We start from the raw sequence: 21,007 nt of genomic DNA on the forward strand, positions 1-21,007 counted from the left end.
AATGCGTCGGATGGTTCATAATCAGTATTCTGTCAGGATATTTTAATGAGAGGTCAGTAAATACCATATATTTGGAAGCAAACAAGCCAAAGCTGGGCCTTTTCTTTACGACTTCCACACAGTCAGAAGAATAGCTTTCTGGCAGGTGCTTTCACTTTGAATGAAAAAATTATATCATCTACTCTGCTTGGGTTCAGTTCAGAGCAATTTTTGACATATCAAACCAGCCTAAAACTTAATTAGCTGTGGCATAGGAGGTAAATATGTAGAAGAGGTTTTGCGGAACTCTTAACACTTTTTCATTAAAAAGACCAACATTGATTTTCCTGGCTGATTGCAGTGTGACATGCTGCCTCTATGGTGATCAGGTATGTACCAGAAGCACTGCTTGCACCCCACTTCCAGTCTTGCAGAAAGAAGACAGACTGGTAAAAGGAAAAAATCCTTCCCAAAATGTGAAGGTTGACATTTCTTTTGAGTAATACTCTTGTAGTATGAACTGTAGGTTTACAGGAATTAGAGACCAAATAATCCAAGTATTCCTCTACCCCTCCTCCTTTCTCCCCTCCTTTTTAAAAGTGTCTTCATCAATCAAAATCAACATAAATGAATAATGGAGGCAGATAAAATGTGAAGAGACAATAGTGGTGTTGTTTAGAATTGATGGCCATAAATCCATTGTATCCTAAGAGACTGCAGGAAGTAAATACCTGCTTTTGCCCACCGCCACCATCATTTAGCCCATGATTCAGAATATCATTTAAGCAAGTGCTGCTGTCCCATTGAAGCTTCAGCCCATTAATGCTTGCTTTATTTTAGAGCACCAGGGCTGCAATGAGGCAGGGGGACTCGAGGGGTGAAGGCTTGGAGTGACAGGGGAGTTTCCCCTCTCCTCATTCATTTGTTAATTTGGGATGACAGAAATAGAAATGGTGTTCTTACAAGCGGGTCAAAGGCTTTTTTAGAACCAGCAGAAAACAAGGAAGCTGGTGCAAAAGGAGTTACAGAGCGCATCGTTTAAAATCATTACAATTTGGGCCTAGCTGAGGTTTTCTCTGTAAGAAAAAAAGGGAAGGCACATCTCGATTGGCACTGCGGAGGCATGACAAGGCCAGAGAAGCCCAACAGAAAGGAAAGCCAAGAGGATTATGTACCTCGATTTCAGAGGGCACGATTTATGGTGTGGATTTTGAGTCCTGACATTTTGATTCAGATATGATAGAGCCGAAGTCACATGAGCTGCTCGCGTAGGAATTTGACACAGAAGGGCAAGACCCTCGAGGGTCAGTTGCTCTTTCTGCCATTTTGAAATGCCAGATCTCAAATGGAAACTTTTCTTCCTTCCTTCCCGTTAGAAAGGTCCTTCCAGTTTTGGGTGCCTTTTGGAAGGGAGCCCATGGGAACAAGTGCAAATACGATTCTTGGGCCCAGGCTCACAAATTCAGGAGGTTTAAAGTTGCTTGTTTTATTTTTGGTTCTTCTGTAATTGTAGTTTGTTTGGCTGTGTATGCCAGACACGGATCACTTGCTCGGGGCTCGTTAGCACCAACAGCGTTCCAGCCATATTAGAATCTGTGAATATACCTACCTCAACTGTATTTTCACGCCTTTTATGATTTTCATTCTCCCTGATTTGAAAGAAAAAACAAAAAAACCAGCACAAATAACCAGCTACCTGGCAGGAAGGATTGATGACCTTTCTGCTCGTACTGGGGAATGCTCTTTAAAATCAAAATCTGAATGAGCAGAACCCCGGCAGCACAGCATCTTGCTGTAGAGGGGCTTGAAGGTGCCACTTCTGTTGTGAAAACAGTTTATTTAGTAGTTAGTGCCTTGACTTTTCTGTCTTTGTACTTCTGAAAGATGATCTCTTGCAAATGATGAACCCTTAGCCTTAACAAAGTACTGATCCCTCTTTAACATTTACTTAATTGAAGCTTAGGAGGAAAAAAATATAGTGTAGTATTTTAAGAGTGACTGTGTAGCACCTTTCCAACTTTGCATGCCTGTCAACGGGATGTCATCTTGTAAGTGTGAATGAATGACTCTATTTCCAGTTCCAGTTTCCATTCCTAGGCAAAAATAGCACCAAATACACTATACTTCCAGAATAGATTTATAATTTTTAAACTTTATAAATCACACTGCAATAAAAAGTAATCTATGGTTATTTCTTCATTAAAAATGTTCTATACGTCCCGTACCAAGTGAAAACTATTAAAAAGAGAAGACGCTGCTTCAAATGACTGAATAAAATCACAAGAAATAATTTCTCATTCTGTTCTAACTGAGCAGACTGTATTTTGTAAGGATACCAGTTATATTTAGCATTCCTCAAGGCTTCCATTGTTGGGCTTTTTTTTCCACAACCAGCATGAAGCACTGAAGCTTTAAGCATCCTGTCATGATGCTGATGTTTTGTCGAAGAAAAGATGTGTTCCTCAGCTGTTGCAGTTACTTCAGCATTTGTGCCTTTTCAGATGACACTTGGCCAACTTTTTAAAATTGCCTAAGTCCCATGCGCAGGGTGATGAGGCCTGAGATTTTTAGGGGCGTTGAAGTACCTAAATCATGGCATGGGCTGTCTAACTACCTCCAAAGGTCTGATTCTTGGATCTGATTTATTTAGTCTAGGAGTATCAAAGTACTAATTATCTAACCTATTCCTTACGATAGGATTTAGGCTTTTTTTTTTTTTTTTTTTTTTTTTGCTAACACAAATCATTTATAAAGAGTTAGCAGGATGTTATAATGGTGTGCATTAGGGGTGGATATAAGGTAGAATGCAATAACCAGGATTATAAATAACTGCTTGATCTGTAGAATTCTAAAATAGCCTCTTAAATTTGATTAACTGTCTCAATATATGGTTAATCGTCTAAATCCTTTATAAACTATTTGTAAATGCACCCTTGACATAAAGCATGACTAGTTTGTCTGTATTCTATGAAACATGACAATTCTACTGAGGAAATGGAGCAGTATTTCTGCAATATAGTCAATGTAATTGAGAAGGCGAACTTGGTGTTCCAGATTTTAATTGCGGAAAGTGAAATACTTCCAGTTTCTGAATTGCCTTGTGCAAATTTCTTGTGCAAAGGTAGTACGGAGTAGCAACGCTCTTCCTCAGAACAAAGAAGACAAAGGAAGGTAAAAAGGAAGGAGAGTTATAAAAGAGTTAAAACATGAAAATGGAATGATTTCAGAATGGTTTGGACCTCAGTTCTGTGGTACAAAACCATCAGCAGAAACAGCAGGGTCTCCTGCTCCCAAAAGTACTCACTCCTGCCTGTACGCTGCATCCAGCTGCTCTCTCATTTTCATGGGCACTTCTGTTCTCCAGTCAATGTCTTGGAGTGGAATTGATCCAGTGCAAAATAGCTCTCCTCTCCCACCCTCTTCTTTTTTCTTTTTCTTTTTTTATCCTGGATCAATTGCTTGATCTGATTCATCACATGGACCCACAAGCTGTTGAATCAGCACAACTGAGGTTGGCATGCTGCAACATGATGGCAGAAATGAACACCAAGAGGAGGCGGGAGCAGGGGGAGGAAGGGACAGACCTGAGCATGACTCCTAAAATTAGTATTGCTGCTGGATGCTTTGCATCTTGGAAACATGGTCTTGGCTTGAGTACAGGGCCTGGAGTCAGATCATTTAAGCTATAAACTCCCCTCTAGCCTTCGACACCCTTAAACTTTAGGTTTGCCATCTGCAAAGTGGAAATAACGCTAGTTACCTCAGTGATGTGAAGATTTACTAATGATTGTTCAACCAGTTAGCGCATGAAAAATAGGAAGGACTGCTTTTTACTCTCCTGCATTTTGCTGAAATTGTTCTCTTATGCTTATGAACTACACTTCATTTGTAGTAATATATTTGGTTTTGACTGTATTCCTCCTATCAGAAATATGTTGCTAGAGCAAAGACAGGTCCCTGTTTTTGTAACCCAAGTGTCTCTATTTTTAGTTTTAAGACGTTGGCTGCATCTCTCTCTTTTTTTTTTTTTTTTTTTAATTATGTGTATATATTTATAGCTCTTGCTATTGGAAGAGAATTTCCTGCAAACAGATCCATTTCTGTGGAGCTCTGCTCCGACACGGAGTCCCATGTGTTCCACTGAGAGATTGCTCCAGAATAAATGTCTGCTCTGGTTGTAGGATCAGCCTGGCAAACTGTAAACTTTATATTGCCTTCAGCACATAGTAAATTTGCATGTGCAGGCGGTATTAGCGACTGGGCATCCGATACTTGGCAGTGTCGCATCTGAAGACGTGATTGACAGGAGAGATGCAGCCCCGGCCCCAGTGTCCTACTGAGTCGTTTCCTCTTCGGATAATTACATTCTCAGTTTTATCCGCAGTTTTAACTGGGGGGGGGGGGGGGGGGGGAAGTATCTGTCTTCGCACCCTCGTTTAAAGAGGTGAGTCTTGTAACCATGCACCATTAAACAGCTGCCACATCTCACCCAGAAGTAGGTGAAAGAACTTTTTACATAATGTTCATATCTGGTTTGCATTCTGAGCTGCGCAAATCACCAGGAATGCTACATGGGATCTGAAAGCAGGATTTGACCTGTAGTTGGGTTCTGGTTCGCATGCAGCGAGTAGCACTTGCTCAAGTAGTTTCAGGGACTTCAGCAGGACTACTGGTGTGCGCAAGGACTGCAGAATCAGGCCCCTAAGGATCCTTAGGAATGAAAGGTATCCTGTAACTGCAAGGTATTATTATGATGACTACTCTGGAGAACACAGAGGTATTGAAGTCGGCAAAATAAATTACAGAGTTAAATGTATAAGTAAACCAAGAAGCGACTGATGTTTTTTGCATAGTAATAATCTTCATAATCACTTCATTTGCACAGTTATTTCATTTTAAACTTTAGGCACAGTTTTGAAGCACAACTCAGTGGAGATTTTCGCTGTAATCTATAAACTTTAATGAAAGCTAATTGGAGGACAAATTTTAATCTAATTAAAATGTGACTACATAAAGCAGAAAGGATGAATGAAGCGAAATGCTCTATGGGGCACGGTTTTCAAACAATGATTATGCTGAATACTAAGTCAAATGAAGCTTTTGTAAAATGATGATCATGAACATTGCCAGCAACAGAACAACCTTGAGGAACTGCAAATGAAAGTTTTAATGTATTTAGTTTAAAAAGTGGACATTGAACTCACAACCACATAAGGACTTTTAAAAAAGAAAATAAAAAGCAACACACACGGTCTCATCTAAAAACATAACAAGTAAATTAGCCAAAGGTGTACATTCCATCTAAGTTCTCATGATCAGCAGATGCAAATGTTTGCAGTGCGCCGATGAGTTATGAGCCCTAATGAGATTTCAATGCTGAGCAAACAATAAAAATTTATGCATTGCATAGTTTTAGTGGCCTTTGGCTTCATGGTTAGTGTTACACCCTTTCAACAGCTTTGGTAATATAATATCCAGCTGGCTTTGGAGGTAAGGAAAATTTTAGGGGTGAACTGAAATTGTGAGAAATAACGTGATTGATTGCTTTGTCAGAATAATGCATTTCCACGGTATAATTGTCCGTAGTAATCTTAGCCCGGGTACGGATACATAGGTTCTAGTTATGTTCGGACACAAATTTTGAAGGATTCAGGTGAAGGATGGCTTTTCCAGCATGTGAGCCAGCCCGTTTCCTGTGCAGGGTGCGTGTCCAGGGGTCTCGCAAACAGCCCCTCTAACACGAACATTCCTGTCATAGTCCGGTAAACGGGAGAATTGAAAAGCTACACTTTCCCCAACAACTGTCATGTGTCGCAAGAAAAGAAGCGGAACACAAGCACAAAAAGAAACGCACAATAGATATTGAAATAAATATATGTAGTGGGGAGCGGGGGGTGGTGTGAATCGGGGAATTCAACTGGTGCAGTGTGAGAGTGAGCTCAAATGTATTAAATTTAAAAGACCCATTTGTGGGCTAGGCTTTTATGAATCCAGAACCTTCACCATAATGATTGCCTGCATTACCCTACATAATATTAAAATCTTAGCATGTGATTAATAGCAGATTCCCTGCATACGTGTCACAACACACATCTGCAGCAAATCTGCCAGTATATTTCTGTGCTAGTTTTACTTTGGGGCCATAAAGTAATTCCTGTTTTGTGAATGAGAATAAACCTATTATGCACTAGGTTAGCTACACCCAGTTTCTTCTCTTCAGGGAAAAAGAGCTGCTTATTTGATACGGCATCTCAAATTTCAGTGTTCAGAAGTGAGTTTAAGCCTTGGCTACATTGGCTTGAGCAAGCTGTTGGGATTTGCCTTCACCGTTTCTTAGTTCTACTTTTTCCAAAACCTTCTGTGCAAAGAGTATTGGGAAACTTCTGGACAGCAGTAAACTAGTGGACTTAATTACAAAGTGTTTATTGCTAAATTTGTTAATGAGTCAACATGCAAAAAAGATATATTTATCCCTGTTTCCTCTTAAAATAGTAGTAAAAAATAACTTCAAAAAATCTTTTTCTTAAGCTGTTTGGTGATGCAGTTTTGCTGTTCACAAAAGCCCTTTTTCCCATCCACAAATAGCTACCTTTCACTTTGCCCCAGGAGAACAGAGCATAGCTCAAATGAAGCTTAAAAAAAATATATATTTTTTTTCCCCCCCCAGTTGTAACTCAAAGCCTATGCATATTCACACACGCACGCAAAATAAAAAGATGCAGAAGCATTCCTCCAGTCTGCCCTCTGAAAAGTTCTGTCGACCTGTTTCACTCACCAAAATCAAAACAGAACCCCACAAAAACAACTGAAATGACAACAAGAAAACATTAGGAAAGCAACATCTGTTTTGCATTCTTGGCATCAAGTCTGCCTTTGCAACACAGGGTCTGACACAGATGTACAGGGTTATGACACCACTGAGTACCGCTTGATTTAAAATGGTGTAACTGAGAGCAGAATCAGGGCGCTGAGTTCTTACGGCGCTGTGCAAAACTGTGGCTCTTGATCTCCTTTGCAGATGTGGGACTCAAACCGCACTGAAGTTTTAGGCATCTTTCCACTGATTGATGCGGACTGTAGAGCGAGTCACATTCCTCTACCAACAATTTAGAATTTGTTATTGACTGTGTACTTTTTCATCGCGTGTGTGTGTTGTTGTCTGTAAAATCACATTGCTCTGGCACTCCCCAATAGACTTTGTTGCGTGTAGCTGTGTTCAGAGAACCTTTCAAATGATGTTTCATAGTTGAGCTCTTCAGTTTTTAAGTAAAATAAAATAGTAGCAAGGAGGGAGAAATTTAAAGGCACTCAGAAGAAAGGCAAAAATAGCTCCGACTGAATTGAAAAGAATCGATGATTAGGGAAATTTGGGAAGCCAGAGTTGCCAAGAGAGCAACTCTCTCACCAGAGGCAGCATTATTACCCGAGATGACACAAAGCGAGCAATTCTCTCCCTGCTTGATTGCCCATCTGTAGTTGTAGCAGAGACAAAATTAGCTCAACTCATACCTGGCATAACTTCACTGCCTCCAGTCGAGCTGTGTCAGATGCAATGACATGCTTGCAGTGTTTTCACCGACCACTAGATGTCTGTGTGTGCTCTATAAAGTTCTTGAGGGGATGATGCCCCTGGTAAACACGAGAGACAAAACTGGAACACAAGCTGTGGGGAAGCCTATTAGTTTGTGTTTATAAGTGTAACATCATTACTTTAATTAAGCCTGTGTTTAAAGCAATTTATGCTGTCTAAAACTAAATTCCTGCCTTTCTAATTTGAGGCAAATACGGAAAAGATGCTTTTCCTGGTCCACTTCTGTTTAAGACAAACTGTTTCCTTTATGTCCATGTGAAGGACTGAAGTGTATCTTATTGTTGTGAAAGTTTTGGAGGAAGTTGCTGAGATGTAAAATAGGTTCATCTTATTTCTGTTCTGAAACAATGAAATACCAAAATATAAAACATCTGCTCTGTAAGTGAATTGGTAAGAGCTCGCTCTTTAATTCTGCCCTGTATAGCCCAAACCACAATACTGCTGGAGCCATATTTTCACATGTACAATGCATCAGCATATCTGGGTGCACAGAGGAAGGCTGTGCATCAAATTTCAAGTTTATTATATCTTTTAAAAAAAAAAAAAAAAACAAAACAAACAACAAAAAAAAAACACAACCAAAGAAGAACCCTGGAAGAGTAGATCTGGGTACAGAAATCTATTTCACAATTCTGTTTATCAGGCAGTCTGCTGGCTGACCAGGGTAGCTGCACCTGTGACCAGCTTTTCTGCAGAGATCTCCCAAGAAAAATGCAAAAGTAATCAGCACATGTTTGCCTTTCATTTATCTCTGTCATCCGGGAATAAGATACAGATAGTATCAGGAGCAATGAAAGGTACATTCTGATATTATTTTCAAGTTTTTTTGTCTAGACAGAGAGGAGCAACCACTTGTATCTCTGTGGAACACATACAGCCCCCCTCCACACTTGCATCCTAGGCTGAAGGCCAGAGGGGGATAGTAGGCTGTCTATATTAAAAAAAAAAAAAAAAAAAAAAAAGAAGTTTAAAACCACCACCTACTCATCAGGTGACTGGAGACTGTGGTTGTAAAATGTGCTGCAGGCAGAAGTTCTGAAAAATCCCAGAAAGTGTTGAAAACATCTCTAAACAAGGTATTTTTCTCCTGCACCTTTCTTGCTAAAGGTCCCAATTGCTGCCAAGAAAACTAGTGAGAATGTTAGCTGCCAAATAAAAAATTTATGACAGTGTTTGGCAAAGGATTGTATCACTGCTTGTTTTATACATTTCCACAAGGCTCTTGAAGGACTGTTGGACACATACGGCTCACTGATCACTGTGCTTTATCTGTTCTTTAATATATTAAAAATGCAAGCTCCAATAAAGTATGATTTAAACAATACATATTTTTTCTTTTAATAGCCTCCTATAAGCGCTTGCTATGGTGAGAATATAATTTCTAAACAACATTCCATATATAAAAATTGTTTTAAAAGCCCTTTACCTGACAAAGTTACTTGTTATTTGAGTCACTTTCATAGTAAAAATACATGAATTTTTCAATTAAAAATGTATTGCTTTTGCAATTGTGCTTGTTATATGTTGGAGTCTGGGCCAATAAACCGCCTGTTAAAACATAAAGAGGTCCATTCAGTCAAAGTTGTGCCTGCCATTTATGTTTCAAAAACCGAGAAAATAATATGTTGGAATTGCATTGCTCACCAATATCAATTAGGTTTTCGGCTGTATCGTTAAATTAATGTTGGGGGAGAAAATTGTTCCGGTGGATTTAGTGGAAAAAATATATTTTTGAATACAGAGTTAGCACACTGACAATAATAATTAAGCTGGCCGATGCTGAAGCAACACCCTTAAAAAATATTTTCCCCGTCTGAAGGAACAAAATTGTCTGTCTGTCTTTTCAAACCAGTTACCAGATTAGGCTTCCAGCTGATAATTAGTGCTGTTTAACACAGATCTTGTCATTCGGAAATCTCAAAGCCTGAACGGTTTACTTTTTCTCATTATCATGTGCCGCTGGAGGTGGCAGGTTTGGAGCGTGGAACTGTACCTCCCTGCACCATGGTGTAAGGAGCCAAAGAGCCTCCTCTTCTCTCTGGTGGCCAGGAGCTGGTGGGACACGGTCCTGGTGTGCCGCCCCCTTCGAAGGGGACCACCGGAGCGACACCACCCTGCGCTAGCCCAAAGCTGCCCCAGGGCCGCGCGGCTCCGCACCCTGCTCGCATCTTCACGGCACAGCGAATATTCGAGAGCAACCGGCAGCGCTACAAATGCTGTACGCCTTGTATGTGCTTGTGTATTTCATGGTATTTGATATAAAGTACTCAAGACAGACCAGCATTAAGAGGATTATTTCAGACAGCATTAGGAGTTAATTTACAGAAGATTAGCTCTAAATCGGGCAGATATCATAAGCAAATTAGCATCAGTTGTAAGAGATTCAGAATCAAAATGTGTAGTGGTTTTTAGTTTCTCCCTGTGTGTACTTAGTGGATGAGTAGTATCTTTATTAGTTTCCCATACTAAGGTGTTGCATCTCGGGTAGTGAAGAACAGGTACGCTTTTTTCCTACGCACACGTTATTTATTGTGATGCTGTTTATTGGCAGTGAAACTGCTTAACTCCAGATACCCTTCCTCTGCTGAATATTTTGTATTTCATGCCATTTCTTCATTGAGTAATGTTTTGTTTGGCCCTAGAAATGATGTCTCCATGGTGTGTTGTAATATTTTTAAATAGGTAATATGCAGCTTTACTTCAGAGTGACATTCTTAATCCTTTTTTTTTCTGTTAAAATGACTCACATTTTAATGCCAACTCATAAAAATGAAGGAGTGTATAAAATGCTACGTACTAGGGTGAAGATTACAGCTACTTAAAAATAGCTTCCTTAATATTTAAGCTTGTAAATTATAAATTTGTTTTATTTCCACGGGAGTGATGGTTAATTTGTATTAAAAAGCAGATTCGGTTCTTCAATCAGTTTTCCAGACGTATTTTTCTGGCGGCAGACAGACAGGCAAAAGCACCTATCCAATCCCTTCTCGGTATCGCGGTTTCAGAAACGCTTGCCCAATTAGCGGAGAAGATGATGAAATGGATTGGGCCACGATATTAAAGCCTGGGCCCTGAGTTGTCCTTGGGATTCTAAAAGTTTTGAAGTCTACGGATGGGATTCCCATCTTTGGAGAAATTTGTATTCTGCTCTCCAACAGATAATAAATTGCTTAGTCTTCAGCATGCTCCTGAACATTTGTTTTTTTAACTGGGGAGGGAAGTCTGGGCAGTGTTTTACAGTTTTTTTCTTTCTTGATGGACCAAATTCCTCTTGACAGGGTTGGCCTGAGGTCATGAACGTCTGCGTTCAGTGAAAGAGGAATCTTCGCTCCTTCCGTGAGATCACGAAAACTACACCCACTCTAAGCCAGGTTGGGCTTGCAGGTCCCTCTGGTTGCAAGATCTGCAAGTGCTCTTGCACTTTGACTTGTGTCCTGTAGTTTTACAGAATGCATGGAGGCTCGGTGTGGTTATTAAACCGAGGTGTCTGAGGTCATAACAAAGTAGAGGCATTTCTGCTCCCCTAATAGAAATACTGTAACATGCTGAAAAGAAAACACTTTAATAGTGGCAAGTATCTCCTGTCAACTAATTTGATAGTTCTCTATCAGGTAAACCATTTGTGAATACATCGATTCTTTTTATTTTTCACTGTTCTGTCTTCACTATTCCCAGGTTTTCTCTGAACCAGTTGGGCAAAAATTGATTTTTATTTGTTCCACTGGCCTTGTGGAAAATTAGCTTATGAACTGGTTTTTATAGGAAGACTCAAAGCACAGAACAGGTTGAAAAATAAGCCTATAGCAGTCAAAATTGTTGTCTGAAATGTCTTCAGACTGGAAGGCTGAATTTATTGCTCAAAACAAGTACTAGCATTGTGGAGGTGTGCAGTCCTGCTCATTATCACTGGAAAAGGGGGAACCAAAAAGCACAGTAAAAAATTAAATTTTAATAATGCTAGTGATATTTTCTAAATCCTTCTTGACAGAAGGATTCTCATTATTTTTATCTGTCTCAGAGTAGGCTCTTTTAATGCCATCTCACAAATGGCCTTAGCCATGATTGTTTTCCTTTCTTTTATAGCATTTGAAAAAAATGAATATATACCAAAAAAAATTCTATTCTATCATTCAAGAAGTGCCATGAAATGGTAACATTTTGGATAGCACTTCTTCAGGAACAATTGCTGCAGATGCCTTCAGGTTTTTACAAAAGAGGTCAACATTGTTAAGACAATTGTAGAAAATTTGCCATACAAAAAGACGCCCAGTCAAATATGGTGTGATAAGGAGAAAATAATGCGAGGAAAGTATTTGTGTCCGGTCTTCAGCTTCATCACACCTAAAAGCTGTAGATTAGTCATTAATTAAAGAGAGGCAGGGCGAAAGATGTTACTTTCTTTCATCCGTTTAAGATATATATTTTAGTGGATTCTAAGGATTATGAAAGTTGATAAAATGCAGACTTTAGACATTTTTTTCTCTTTAAATTGCACAGAATGTAAATTTAACTATATTTATCATAAAAGCCAATGTGCGATCATGTACGTTCTTGTCATTTTATAGCTTGCATACATTTCTTCTTCTGGAGAAATAATTGCTTTAGCTTTGAGTGCTGACGAGGGGGTTGGGGCTTTCTTCTCCTATTAACTGTTTGGGGACCAGGGCTTCATGCAACCGATGTGCTGAAGAATGCCATTACGCTGGCAGCTGGGCTATCCACCCTCCCTCGGAGCTCTTACTAAAGCGCTCGTAATGTTTGCTAAGGCCTATGGTTCTTAGTCATGCTCAGGTGACTAAATGTGTGATTTGTTCTTCTTGATACTTCAGTACCCTGAGAAAGGCTGGCTGGGGAGTAATACAACCTTGACTCCTTCCACTGCGCACATGATCTTCATTTAGACTTGCCAAAGAGATCTGGTGTTGCCTCTGCTTTGCATGAAATGAATTAATCCCCCTCCGGTTTTGGTTGGTGAGTTTCCGTGGCCCTGGAAGCCACCCGCTGTTCCTCCTAATGACAGTAATAATCTATTTGGTTCCTTCTGTGGCAGGAGTGGACATGGAGACAGGAGAAAGCTGAAATTGCATCACAACTTTGCAGAGGAACGTTCACTGTCAGGGTCTCTCAGCAGCAGAAGGATACTTTCCATCCTTCAGAAATGCCTTCCCGTGTGTTTCAAAAATAAGCAATGAATAAAATCTGAGCTGGTAGATGTACAGTACCCTTCCCTTCTGCCTTTCTGTCTTCGGTCCCACATCCATGAGGCCCTCTTTCAGGCTTTCCCTACTCTCACAGTTTGCTTGCTGAAGCCTGCATACACTTGTCTTCCAATCACTCCTGGAGATATCTCTCCTTCCTAGTGCCCACCTTACTCCCCCGAGACTCCAGCGATCGCTTGGGTCCTGTTTGCACCTCCTGAGACTGCCAGCTCCTTGAGACGGGACTCATGCAAGCTATGATAATCCTGATGGCTACCAAATAACACTATACACCGGTGCTGTCCATGTGGTTTTGCTACATTTGGAATGTGTTGTAAGATTTCAATTACGAATTCGATATCTCAGTAAGTATTTTAATTATCTGATATCATAAAAATAATTTTAAATTTTAATCTTAATGGTAAGATTGTAAGAGGATGACACAGCAAGGTAAAAAACGTAGTTCCTTGAGGCAAGGAAGCCCACTGCATTTCAGGAGACATTCATCCCAGAGAGGGATGTCTCTCCAATCTCTCACTCCTCCACAAAAAACTGTCAAAGGAGTATATTTGATTCTGGTTGGAATTTCATGTGCAAATACGGGATCCATTAAAGGGAGATGATGAATCAAGGTATTTACTGACTAATTATTGATGAACATCATCTGCTTCACTGGTGAGTTTCATCTTTGCAATATTTCTGATTAATGGGAGATCACACACACTTTACGATATAATAACACCTTCCCTGTATGGTTTTGCCTTCAGAGCTAGCAAGCTTTCTTGCTTGGGCCTCATGTTCAAGCTTTTGGGGATATTCATCCCTACTTAATCTGTAGGCACCTAAGCTAGCCTGCTAACTTAACTAACTAGTTCTCCTGGGATGCATATATGGCCAAGAAAAAGAGAAAGCAGTTCAGAGCAGGACTCTAGCTTATATACACAGGGAGCTGAGAGAGATTAGCTAGATATAATTTAGATGTGTTTAAAGTTGGATAGTGTGACTACCTCCTTGCACCTGTTATTACATGACTCATTCTTTCATTCAGGGCCCAGGTGGAAACACATTGATGTGGTTTGAGTGTAATATTATAACTAGAGATTGGTATCCATGTTATTACAAGTAGACAGCCCCAGTCCTTAAGGCTGAACTTTAAAGTTAGAGAACGTAGCACTGCACAGTTCCTCAGCCCTATCAACAATATCTTAGGCACCCTGTCTGGCCTGTCTCTTTCAAAAACCCCTGCTAGTCAGCTAGAAAAATGCCATCTTTTTTTTTTTTTTATTCTCCATTCCTCCGGTTTTGAGGCTTCAATTTCATTATCTGCTCAGTTTTCAGCACTTTTTAATGGATTTTCCCAAGGTCTTACACATAAGAAACTAGAGCCCTGTCCCTAGGGGAAGAAGAGGCTCCTTTGGGAAGGAATTCAGAAAACATGAAATAGGCTCCTGCTGGGAATGGCCTGTCTCCAGATTGGAGGTGGAGCCCAGGCAGCGTGGCCTTTTTGGCATGAAGTCAGTCATGGGGGGTCCCATCCCCTCTCCACCACCCCCCAAAGCCTTTTCACCTTTAAGTATACAATGTCAGTTACAATGTAATCGGTTCTTCTGGCTTGAGAACACAAAGAATGTGAACTTAAATTTCAGAGTTTGGGGTAGGGGAGAGGAAAAACAACTTGAGGATTTTCCAAATTCTTCACTTTTTCCAAGGTCAACTAGAAGAGGGCCAAGGAGTTGTATGCAACTCGTGCAGATATTTTTTCACTGGTATTTCTGTTTGCTAATTTCAGTTGTTAATGATGAAAAATGTCTCAAGTCAGATACTTCCAACCAGCTGTAATTTTGCTAGGTCTCTCCTACTATTTTATTTCGGTAGGTTGTCATGTCTTTATGTTTTGCCACAGCCTGTCTAGTTCTCTTCAGTTGCTTTTATTTAAGAAAAGCATTCTTAAACCTAAAGATGGGAAAGATGAACAGTCACTTGAACAGCCCCCAGATATCCTGAACTTAGAGATTTATCATTATGTATCTAAGGCTTTGTTTTACCATTCATAACATTTTATTCCCCTGTGTGGGCTCTAGTGCTTCCATTTGAAAACTCCTGATATATTGTAACAAGCATGTCCTTATATATAGTAATAATGGTGTCTGTCCAGAAGGTATCTGAGTATAGCTCTATTACTTCAAATTCAGATTTAGTTTTGCCTGGTATGTATTTGCCTATGAGACTAGACCTATGCTTCATGTTTGTTTGAATCTGCTGATTTGCACATGAGTATTAGGCACTTAAAAATCACTTACCACTGATTTACATGCACCAATTTTCTTGTATGTTAGCAAAAACTGCCGATCACAAATAAAAGGGCACCCAAAAAAATGCAATAGCTAAGTATTCAAAGTGATTATTTAAAATGTAGTCTTGTAGACAGAGAACAAGCCTTTCTGCCCAGTAAACTGATAGGAATCACTTCTAGTTAAATCTTAAATACATGTGTTACAGTGAAACACTGTTGGACAGTGCTCCGTCATCAATCAGTCTGTGTTCTTGAGGACACTATTTTTTGAGATGCTTTCTTTAAGAATAAAGCCCTGTGTTGTAATGAATGTGTGCCAACTGATCCCCCAAGCCATTTGTATTTTTTTTATTTGTGTCAGTGTCAGGGTTGAGCTTCTGTAAGAAATTTTTGCAGTATTTTATTTGTAGTCTTCATTATTTCAAGTTAAGGACACAAAACTCTTTATGCACCCAGAGTCTGCACTGGTTCGTTTATATCCCGTATTTTGTTAACATTTTACCGGGATTGCTAATTTTCATGACAATTGTAATTGTACCATCAGTGCTTAATGGCAAGGCATCATTATTCAATGCTGGTCAATCAGGCACTAAGACATGTGCAAGACATCAGGCTGAACCCATATAGATGTCGTGCACTCCCCTGCTAATGAATGCAGTTTTGTAAAAAGGTTTAAACACGGTTGGCATCCTTAATGTAAGGTTTGCAAAAGCTTATTCGGGAACTGCTTTGTGTTTATACGGAGCAGATCCAAACATGTCACAAACAGAGTTAGACCCATTGTGTGCATGCATGTGTGAAGCTACAGAGAGGAGCAAATCGTTTGGGGTTTTGAAGTGCGGAAAGGCAGCACAATTTCTGCCGTGGCAGGAGTGGGGGGAACTGATTTGCCAGGGACATCAGTGTTTGGTAATGGATGGGGAACTTGTACTCCAAAGCAGTGGTCACCATGTGCATCAAAGAGGTGATCCCCGAAAGCGGACGGTGTCATTCGTCAGCTCACAAATTTGGCACTGGCTGGCGGGAGCCTCCAGCGCACCCATGGTTGGATGTTAGGCACTGTGACCAGAAGCCAGGATGGAGGGTCAGGCATTTAGAAAGGAGGAGCAGATGGAAACTCAACAGGAGTGGGATGCACTTTCTGCGTTGTTAGTCCAGCGTGCTCGTCCAATGCGTCGGTTAATGTTACCGTCACATCTGCTTTAGTTACTGTTTCTATGTGGTTTTGCACCCAAATGTTTTGGGCTGCTGTCCATGATAAACTAGATGGAACTTGGTTTAAAAGCACAGATTTTTCGTCTCTTCTAACTCAAAGTAGAATGAGCCCTTGTGCTCCTAGAGTTTCGAGTATGAAAGGAACAGTAGACATTGGCTGTTAACGAGCTCCAGCGCGCCGGGCTCCAGCAGAACTTGGTGTGAATTCAGTGCCTAAGCTGCATCGACTAAATGGTTAATTCATCTCATATCAACAGCACTATGATTCATAATGTAAACTTGAGGAATCCTTGATGTTTCAGTCACACATTCCTCTTAATTTGGCCATGCATTCTTTTAAAGCTACAGTGTGCTAACTTAATAAAATGCAGCATGCAAATGCACAAGTTTTTGCCTTCAGGCATTTTAGCCATGGATGTTTCAATGGGTGTCTTCTTTCAAGTATATATTCTTTCTTAAATTATTTACCCTGTAAACATGCTTTGCATTTTCAAAGAAGAATCTGGGCTTCCTCATTCACCAGATTTCGTTGAATTTAAGGTGCAATAGAGATAAAAGACTATCATCGGCTTCTTGCGAGCATGTTAGCCTTTGGGATTTTTTTTGTAGTGAATGTTAGGCCCCATTTTCTTCTCCTTTGGTATTATTGCTCCCTCCCCCACTTAAATTCCTTGATGCTTTGCCTAGAGCAATACCCACTGGCAGTGTCTGGCTGTGACAGTACTATAGGCTTCCCTACAGATGGGTCCTGCCAATGCCAACCATTGTTCTACCACTGTGAGCTGGCTTGACTGGCTTGGATCACTCAAAATCCCTTTTCCTCTTGATTTTTTCTTTATTCTGAAGGGTCGCCCTTGCCTGTTGACTTTGAGATCTGAAATGTGCTGACATCCAGAACTTGTGTTCTCTGTCTGAGCAGCAGCTCCCAGACTCCGACTTCAACACGCAGCGCTTGCTAAGCCCTCCTCAGGACTGTCCTGCTGCTACCAGGAAGGCTCTGTCCTTCTCCTCTTAGCCCCATTCTTCTGGCAGTTTGCAGTTAGTTTAATTTTACTTGCTCACTTGAAAGTAAAACAGTAAAACTCGATGTTACTCTTTTTTTAAAGATATAAAATTAATCTTTAACTGTGGGCTTGAATATTAAAAGTATATAATGCTTCAGTGTAGGAGTCTGTTGATAACATCCATCCTATTTCATGATTAATTTGTTCCTTTTAATATGATATTCTTTTGCTGCACTGTGCAGACTAATTCAGATTCCTAGAAATTGAACTTTGATATGTATTTCCTAGATTCACACTGCAAGTGAACCTTCAATTAGCAGATACAGGTGGCAGCACGCCTCGCTCAGTGTTCTCTTGACAAGGATTTTAGAGACGTGGACACTGATTAAATAATCTTGCAGTCGGGTGTGTACTGACAGAGTATTAAAAATAAAGCATGTGGAGGATTTGATGCTTTTTTTTTTTAACTTTTCTTTAATTTTAAGTCTCAGACGATGAAATGCTTTTTCAGTGGGCCAGAGATAGGAGGAGTTGATTTAAACACTCAGTATGTTATGTATGCCTTTGCCTAACTATGTGTTAGATTAAGCGAGTTTCACTCACAGTTAATCCTTTGTAAATTAGCATTATGGATGCCTTGGGGCCCACATCCCACAAATAAAATGGTTGTCAAGCCAGCTGCACTGTGTATTACTTAAGGCTGAATGTTTTAAGAGTTTTCATGCTTTTAATCTATTTCACTGCTGAGTTTCAATTTTGCTGAGTGTCTTTTCAGGAGTGATGAGGGTGAGTGAGTAAATATATATTCTGGTTTTCATGCATTTGCCTGGGCAAATCGTTTGTTATCAGGTGTTTCGCAGAGAATGTCACACTCCGCCACAAAAGAGAAGCTTGTAAGTTCAGGTGTTAAATTGAAGTGCAAACCAACAAGAACCAAAAGCCCTTAATTAGCTTTATTTTGTTAGCCTGCTACACTTTTTTTTTTTTTAGGGGGGAAAAAAAAAAGAGTGAGAAACATCCCTCCCTCCTCCTCATCCTTTTGGCAGAGTAAATATTGCCTGTTAAGTTTGAATTAGCTGTCATCGCAAAAGAATTAATGCTGTGGTTGAGCCTTTCTAGTGAGGAAGGGAAAAATAAACGAGACAGATCTTAGTTCAGCTTTAAGTGATAAATGAGGACAAAGCAGCCCATTCATCTCCTGCTAGGAAAGTGGACACAAACACTAAAGCAGTTTTGCGGAAGACGTGTCAGCAAATGTGATCATTTTGTAACCTGTCAGGAGGATAGAGAGCTAGTCCTTTTAGAGTGTCACAGGGGAGGGTGTCTGTCTGATGTGACAGTTTTCATCCATCCATTTACTGCTTTTTCTTTAGGTGGGGGGTAAGCAAGGAGAGAGCTGGAGTTGGTCAAAACTGCATTTTTCTTTACACTTTCCAATATAATTTATATGTATATCCACCCGCATTCAAATGAAAAACATTTACCAAGGAAAACTCCCCTCTGCTCTCTAGAGTTTCTTCTCTCTTTCACTGTGTGAAATATGCTCATTTTAACACATTACATTCCCTGCCTTCAAGTTGGAGCCTTGTACTTGGTTTGATGTTTCACAAAACACAGTTTTACCCTTTCTTCCTGTTGTTTCGTTGGTGAAGGCTTTGTTTTGTTTTGCAGAAGCATGAGAAAAAATAAAAATAAATATAACTTAGGGTGCTTTTGTTGCATTTAGTTGTTGGGGTTTTTTTGCTGTACATCTCCAGTTTTGGTGATATGCTTCATGTACAAATACATTTTGGAAAAGTTCCTGTTTCATGAAGAGCCTATGAAAATTTTCTTCCTCCTCTGTGAGAATGGACTAACAAATGCTGAATTCTTACAAACCAGAATCCTCCCGTAAAATGCCTCACATTCTACTGTTTGTTGATTTATTAATTTTAATTGACCTATTAATTTCAAGCAAAATCTGAAGCGATGTGGTGTCTGATTTTAGAAGCAGGGATTTCTCCCAACAAATGATTGAACAATATTAGGACTTTCTACCTCTGGCATCTTTTTATTATTACTAATTTCCATTTTTTTTTATACTACATAGAAAATGTAACATTTGCCTATTACCATAAGCAAAGGTATGCTACAGAGACAGGAGATGCTTTTACAACATAAGCTTCACAGTTTGACACTTGCTTCTTTATATCATCCTTTTCTTCAAAACTATCTTTTATACTTTTCCCTTGGTATTTTAGTACAAGTAAGTATCTCATTGGCATGTGTTTCCTTGAAATCTTGTACCTTAATAGTAAAAATCCCTTGAAAATTAATAAATTGTTTCCGTTCAGATTAAAAAAAGCTGTGAAGATTTCAGAATGGCTTTAAAAACATAATGGTATTTACTATTACAAACCACACTGCTTGGATTCTATCGACAAAGGACTGGTTATTTCATTTGTTCTTAGAAGGTTCATAAATTGTAACATGATGAATTTCGGTTATTCTAATATGTATATAAGTGTATGAATAATTAAGAAAAGTCCAATTCTTTCCTGGATGCAAAAGTTGGATTTGATAGCTAAATAAAGAAATGTTTGGAAGCACTGGAAATTGAAAGATGTAAAAACCAATCAAGATAACTCAGAATGGTATAGGAAAACCTAAATTTGTGGGCATATGTCTTTTCTCCAAGATATTTACCTGTGGGCTTCTTCTTATGATTTTTATATATATTCTGCTATTTTGTTTTATTTTGTTTTATTCACTGGTTTTTTTGTCTCTTCTACTTTTTTTCAGGATCATCCAAAACCGGATTTTGATCGTTGTTCTGGCAGTCATCATCATCTTCACCACCGTGATGGCTATTTTTTTTTCTGTCAAGGGACGCTGATATCTTTGTTCTTCACTAAACAGCAACAAACTGCTTGTTCTGAGTAATTAAGACAAAGTGGTCACATGAATCATTCTCTTGCACTGACAGAGTCTCCCTCTCTTTTCCACTCTTCAACTCAGGTGCAAGTGGTGTAAAGTATTTTGTATTATTGATGGCATAGTTGATGGCATGTAAGGTTGATTATTTTTTCTTAATTTTTTGTCTTTATCTGAGTGTTTTCAGAATCTTAGTATTTGCTGGGGTGAGGGCTTGTTCCGGTATAAAAAGACTTAACGTGTGTTGAATTCTACCCCAGACAATTAGCCTGTAAGTTGCCGGAGTTTAGCCAGGGAAGAGGGGTCTTTGCACTTTTCTTGTGCTGTGCGGGGTGTATGAATATCAAACAGTATCTGACCTTCTCTGATAGAGAATATAAGTAAAGCAGAGACCAAATGATGTAGAAAGTGAACCTGTCTCCTGTGACTAACTCCCGATCATGAATTATCGTAATAGACATAACCTGGTTAAGAACGGTAGTTTTAAAGAGAGAGCAACCTTAGCATGATGTTTAATATCTGACGTGAATCCAACACTCTAACAGGTTTTTTATAAATTAGGCTTTCTTTTCTGCTTATTCAAAACAGTTCCACTTTCATCAAGGTCATGATAATGCATCACTTACCCAAAATGTAGTTGTGACCACAGCCCATCTGTTGAATCTGTTTTAAATCTTCCAATGTTGATATACATACTGATAAGCATACACTCTAGGCCCTTACTGAAGATGTGTAAAGATACGTAGCTATTCATTGCTGATTGAAAAGAGATCCTAAGTAATAGTTCAGTGACAAATACGTGATTACTGTGCGT

At 39.5% G+C, this 21,007-nt stretch overlaps 1 protein-coding gene across 4 annotated transcripts in view; it reads left to right on the top strand.

Annotated features, from left to right (window-relative positions):
• The window catches only part of VTI1A (vesicle transport through interaction with t-SNAREs 1A), a 275,440-nt gene that overhangs the window by 254,263 nt on the left and 170 nt on the right, over positions 1 to 21,007 (top strand). For 2 of the 4 annotated variants that reach the window (XM_049811150.1, XM_049811152.1), the window contains one exon: positions 20,062 to 20,174. Coding sequence is in view for 2 of the 4 variants with exons in the window: in XM_049811148.1 (XP_049667105.1) it covers positions 20,062 to 20,155 (94 nt within the window). In the remaining 2 variants the exon portion in view is untranslated. Of the gene's footprint in view, positions 1 to 20,061 lie in introns of all 4 variants that reach the window. The other 2 variants (XM_049811148.1, XM_049811149.1) reach the window with 1 other exon arrangement.

This window comes from Accipiter gentilis, chromosome 9 (assembly GCF_929443795.1).
Source record: "Accipiter gentilis chromosome 9, bAccGen1.1, whole genome shotgun sequence".
NCBI classification, from domain to species: domain Eukaryota; kingdom Metazoa; phylum Chordata; class Aves; order Accipitriformes; family Accipitridae; genus Astur; species Astur gentilis.